General features: G+C 39.2%; 1 protein-coding gene across 1 annotated transcript; it reads left to right on the forward strand.

Moving 5' to 3' along the window:
• The first annotated feature begins 1,848 nt into the window (after nucleotides 1-1,848).
• LOC116209392 (LRR receptor-like serine/threonine-protein kinase FLS2) lies at nucleotides 1,849-5,485 on the forward strand. Its single transcript, XM_031543021.1, has 2 exons — nucleotides 1,849-4,628; nucleotides 4,793-5,485. Exons 1-2 carry the CDS (start codon nucleotides 1,934-1,936, stop codon nucleotides 5,152-5,154), a joined length of 3,057 nt encoding a protein of 1,018 aa, XP_031398881.1. The 5' UTR covers nucleotides 1,849-1,933; the 3' UTR covers nucleotides 5,155-5,485.
• Nucleotides 5,486-6,005: the final 520 nt, after the last annotated feature.

Here is a 6,005-nt window from a genome sequence, read left to right on the forward strand (position 1 = left end):
AATAATGCAATAATACTACTGAACAGTAATTATTCCTGACAAAATATAACAGAATAAATAATATATATTTCGTCATTTTAATGAAGTTACCCATATCCTATCCAAATGTCTACAAAAAGATATTTTGAAATCTGAAAATTTTAGTTTTCTGACTAAAAAGAGAAAAATATAACCGAATAAATAATATCTAATATTTTCGCAATATATTTCATCATTTTAATAAAGTTACCAATATCCTATTAAATATCCAAATGTCTAGAAATTATTCAAAAGAATTGGGGGCCTAAAGCAAAAATTAATATGAGTCGTTTAATTTATATTTAATAAAATTAATATAAATTTTTTCTTTTAGAAATTATTTTTAACTTTTGAGATGCAAATTACTAGTTAAACTTTTATAATAAATATCTCATAATGTTTTATTCCAATCATTTTAAAAAAATGTTTATTTATTTGTTTCCTACATCAGAATAACTGAATAAGAGTAAAATGTCCTTGAAAAATAACTGGAAAAAAATTTAAAGGTTAAAAAGATAAATAAAGAGAAAGGTTGTCGGGTTATTCGATAAAAAAGATGATGGTAGGAGAACAAAATTAAGATGATGACTAGGAGAATAAAATTAATTTAATTGAACATTACAAAGGATGAACAAGTCCACCCAAAATAAAGATGACGAGAATAATTGATTCAATTGAGTCTATGAATGGTTGATGGGTAGAATAATTAGGGATTGGGAAAAACAAGTAATAAACTTGGAGGGTCGATGGAGAGAAGAGATAGGAATTATATTAAATTGATTATGTTATAGTAACCTAATTTATTCAAATGAGGAAAAATGAGATTTATTAGGAATTGTATTGGAAAAGTAAGTTTATTGGAAATTTAAATAAATTACTATGAGGGGCCTTAATCTATTATGGGTAAAGTATTCTATATAATATATAATACGATATATATTTAATGAAATTTTCCTCAATTATGGAAAAAATTCTAAAATGAGGGCCTAAAGCAAGGGATTTCCTCGAGTTATAATTAGGCCTGCCCAGCATAGTGGGCAGTTAATTTTGTCATTTTACTTTGTATTTCCCGATCTTGGGGTAGTAATAAATCCAAAAATATGGAAGGGAAAGTTAGATAGACTAACTTGCTTCTCACGTCCAAATGTTATAAATATAGATATAGAGTTTATGGAAAAACTTGTGGCTGGAGATCAAGAAATGAGGGGGGGGTGGTTGTGGGTGGTGGAGTGTAACCGTCCCAAGGCCTGGCTTTTTCAAAGGAGTTGGCTGTCCAATTCATCTCCACCTGCAATGTTCTGTATTATTAGTTTCCACGGATGCCATCATTAAGAAAGTAGTCCCACATTTGACGCAATGAGGAGAAGAGAATGAAAGGCTTTATAATATATATATATTTCTTATTATAAGAGATGTCCATGAATCTAAAATAATGAAATAAAAATCATAATAATCATTAAAGGGCACAAAAAACCCACCACGAGAATTCAACTTGCAAACCTTTAGATGATATGCGAGAATGTGCACTACAGTATTACACCATCTTTCTCACATATTTCCTTTATTTATTTATTTATCTTTGGGTGAATACATATTCCCTTCATTTTTATTACAACTTTCGACATATGACCCTACCCATACGCAGAGCTTATAGTAGTTCTGCACCATAATGAGATAAGAAATAATCAATGAGATCGTCGCAGTCAACAACAATTATGGCACATTATTCGTGTGATTAATACCATTCACGTGTTTACTGCAATCTGATTTATTTGCTTGTACAACGTGACGGGATAAGATCATAGAATAATTTCGTCGGCATCATAGAGTCAATCCAGGATTATGTATTAATGAGCTTTTTTTTTTTCTTTATGTATATGCAATAGGAGAGGGAGAGAGAGGGAAGGAGAAAGACATGGGGAAGAATCATCAATACTTCACTATTGCTCTGCCATTAACAGATGTCTTCTATCTTCTTCTTCTTCTTGTTCATGTTCAGACAACGCATGCTGCATACTCATGTGAAGATCACATAGACTGCCAAGCTCTTCTCAAGCTCAAGCAAAGCGTCACAAATGATCCGTTCTACTCCCTCCATTCCTGGAGCGAGGTCAACCCCTTCTGCAATTGGACCGGAGTAGCCTGCAGCAGTGCCCGGTTCCGGGACAGGGTCACCGCTCTTGAGCTCCCAAACATGCTCTTAGAAGGGAGCATCTCGCCATTCTTATCGAACCTCTCCCTCCTCACGGCTCTCTCCTTGCAGGAAAACAGATTCAGTGGCCGAATCCCAGGTAGTATCGGGCAACTCTTAGACCTCGCATATGTGAACATGACATACAATAATCTCTCTGGGAGGATTCCTGATGAACTCGGTGCCATAAGGAGCTTGACATACTTAGATCTTTCAGTTAATAGCCTTGAAGGAGTGGTTCCCCCGGCCTTGGCAAACTTGACAGAACTTATCCGATTGGGATTGGCTGTTAATTACCTCACCGGTATCCCGCTGGAAATCGGAACCCTAAAGAAGTTAAAGATCATGTATCTCCACACGAACCACCTTGAGGGAGAGATACCTTCTTCGATAAGCAACTGCACGGCTTTAGAGGAAATTTCACTGATTGAGAATGCATTGAGAGGTCAAATTCCGTCTGAGTTGGGGAATCTCCGGAACCTGAAGAGGCTTTATCTGTCTAATAATCGACTCTCCGGGAAGATCCCTTTGGCACTATCAAACCTATCTCAGTTGATCTTGCTCGATGTGAGCATCAATGAACTAGAAGGGGAAGCTCCACTGGAATTAGGCAAATTGAACAATCTCCAGAATCTCTATCTCCATTCGAATAACTTGGTCAGCAAACCGGGTGATGATTCGTTCAGTCTACTTACAGCCCTCACAAACTGTTCCTTCTTACAGAAACTGCATCTCGGTTCATGTTGGTTCTCAGGAATGCTACCTTCTCGTGTCGGAGATCTCTCCAAGGATCTCTATTACTTCAAACTTTTCGATAACCTTCTCATAGGGGATGTTCCTGATAGCATCGGAAACTTAAGTGGCCTAGTGAATCTAAATCTGGGACGTAACCGTCTAAATGGGACAGTACCAAGCACGCTCAGGAAGCTTGGGAAGCTCCAGAGGTTGTACCTTGGGAAGAACAAACTTCATGGGAAGATTCCAGGCGAGATTGGACAGATGGGCAGCCTCGGTTTACTCGACCTCGGGGATAATTCTTTCGAAGGCTCAATCCCTACTGAACTCGGTAATCTGTCTCAGCTGAAGTATCTTTATATGTTCAGGAACCAATTGTCAGGAAATCTTCCGGTCGAGCTAACCCGTTGCACAGGTCTACTTCTGCTCGACTTATCTTATAATAAACTCCAAGGCCGAATCCCAAGAGAAATAGGGCTTTTCTCAGAACTTGCGCTGGCTCTCAACCTCTCGAATAACAACCTCGAAGCAGAAGTACCAGCAAGCATCGGAAGATTAGTCTCTGTGCAGGCAATTGACTTGTCCAGGAATAACCTGTCAGGAGTCATCCCAAGCTTAATTGGAAGTTGCCTTTCTCTGGACCTCCTGAACTTCTCTCGGAACATGCTTGATGGAATTATTCCTGATTCTCTGAAGCAAATAACCAGTCTCAGAGTTCTTGATCTTGCTTACAATGACTTGACTGGTACAGTCCCAATGTGGATTGGAAACAGTAAGGCGATTGAGAATCTCAATCTCTCCTATAACAGACTGACCGGTGAAGTTCCAAGCACAGGTCGATTCAAGTATCTGAACAGGACCTCATTCTTGGGAAATCCTGGGCTGTGCAGAGACTCAGGCCCCATTGGCCTCCCCCCCTGTCGAGGAGAGAGAAAAAAGCACAAGAACAAAACATGGATCTATGCGGTCTCAGTTACATTAGGTTGCGGTGTATTAGTCACTGTTCTGTTTATTGGCCTTCGTTGCTATCACCGCAGATTGACAACTAATGGGGTAAATCTTGGCAAATTGAGCCTATTCCAGTTAAGAGCTCATGAGGGCCGGAAATTTACCCTGAGGGAACTCGAGATAGCAACTGCTGGTTTCAATGAGGAGAACCTGTTGGGCAGAGGAAGCTTTGGGTCGGTTTACAAAGCAGTCATCGAAGACGGAAATATGACTGTGGCACTTAAGATTCTGGATAGAGATTGTGTCCAGAGCCATAAGAGCTTCAAGAGAGAGTGGCGGATACTTTCCACCGTCCGGCACCGGAACCTTGTGAGGATGGTCGGCTCAGTATGGAGCCCTCAATTTAAGGCCCTCGTTCTGGAATTCATCGATAACGGGAATTTGGCTCAGCACCTTTACAATATCAAATCAGAGGAAGGAAGAGAGTGCAAGTTGACTCTGAAGGAGAGGATTTCGATATTACTAGATATTGCGAAGGGGTTGGAGTATCTCCACGAGCGGTGTTCAGTACAGATCCTTCACTGTGATCTTAAACCGCAGAACTTGCTTCTTGATAGAGAAATGGTGGCGCATGTGGCGGACTTTGGGATCGGGAAGCTTGTGGAAGAGGATAAAACTAGTGGCAGTAACAGCTCAACGGGTTTCCTAAGAGGAACTTTCGGCTACATGCCCCCAGGTACGATATGCAAGGCTCGAAAGAGAGACTGGTTTTGAGGTTCTGTGCTGAGTTTATTACTGCTTTTGTAAACCTGGAGCTTTTGAAAATTCTTCCTCAATATTATCGAACCGTTTCTCAATTCGAAACCAGTCATTATACTGCTCTTTATCCTATGCATGCAGAGTATGGACAAGGTATCGTATCGCCAAAAGGAGATGTTTACAGCTTTGGGGTGGTGCTGCTGGAGACAATGACGAGGAAAAGCCCAATGAGTGAAGAATTCTCGGATGGGCTCAACTTGAGAAAGTGGGTAATTTCCTTATATCCTGATAACATATGGGAAGCCATTGACAAGTCGCTGAAGAAGGAGGTAGCATCGGGCTCGGGGACCGAAGATAACCTGAATAAGTATTGGAATTGTTGCGCGAAGGTAATTGAAGTCGGGATAATGTGCACAGAAGAGAATATGCAAAAGCGCTCGCCAATGTCCTCAGTTGTCCGTCTGTTGGAGAATGCATGGAAAGAGATCGGATTTGATAAATAGAAATGTGTAGATTGCAACTTAGGTAGTTCAAATTCGGAATGCCGTATGACTAGTCTGTACATTTACTCGAAAAAAGGGGATTCGGGGTTCTTCATGGGAACATTTTCAATGTTGGGGGCATGTCACACGGTAAGTGAATAATCAGAGGAAATCTGGTATTCGATTCACACGACAAAATTAGTATATTTGTATTCTTCCATGGTACTCCCACTATGGGGCATTTCTATTCAAATTGCATAGTATTATATTGAAAGGGATAGTTCAACGATGAATTTTTAAAATACTATATAAAGTATTGCGCATTTGAATAGAAATTCCGCTCATTCCAATAGAGTATCATGTTATTTGTAATTGGGACATCCTGTAATTTCTTTATAAGTTTTAAGTTGAGATAGATTGTTTTCTCTTAGACTTATATCTGTTATCAACGAGAGAGTTTTATCTTGCCTAACAACAAAAAAAAAACACGTTATCACGGTGATTATTGTCACCATATAAAATCTCATTTTATATATATATAAAATAATGAAATTTCTTTAAAGTTTCTCCACATTTAATCTTTGAAAGTACCATCATTTTAGCCTGATTGCGAGAAAGCCCTTACTCTTGAAGAGTCATCTTCACCGACCCCTCTCCCATCTTTTAGAGCCGAAGGGTTCATTCACCCATAAGTATCTTGCACTGCATTACAGTTATTGGGTTTTTCAAGGTTTCAAACCTTTTCATACTTAGAAGGTTATGTTACGATTAAAGAGTTGCCTTACAACTAAGCAAGCCCTTTCATAATTTATCTTTTTTAAGAACCTCTGACGTCAAATAGCACCTTATCTCTTCTCCGTTGCCATTCCTTA

This window comes from Punica granatum, chromosome 5 (assembly GCF_007655135.1).
Source record: "Punica granatum isolate Tunisia-2019 chromosome 5, ASM765513v2, whole genome shotgun sequence".
In the NCBI taxonomy this organism is placed as follows: domain Eukaryota; kingdom Viridiplantae; phylum Streptophyta; class Magnoliopsida; order Myrtales; family Lythraceae; genus Punica; species Punica granatum.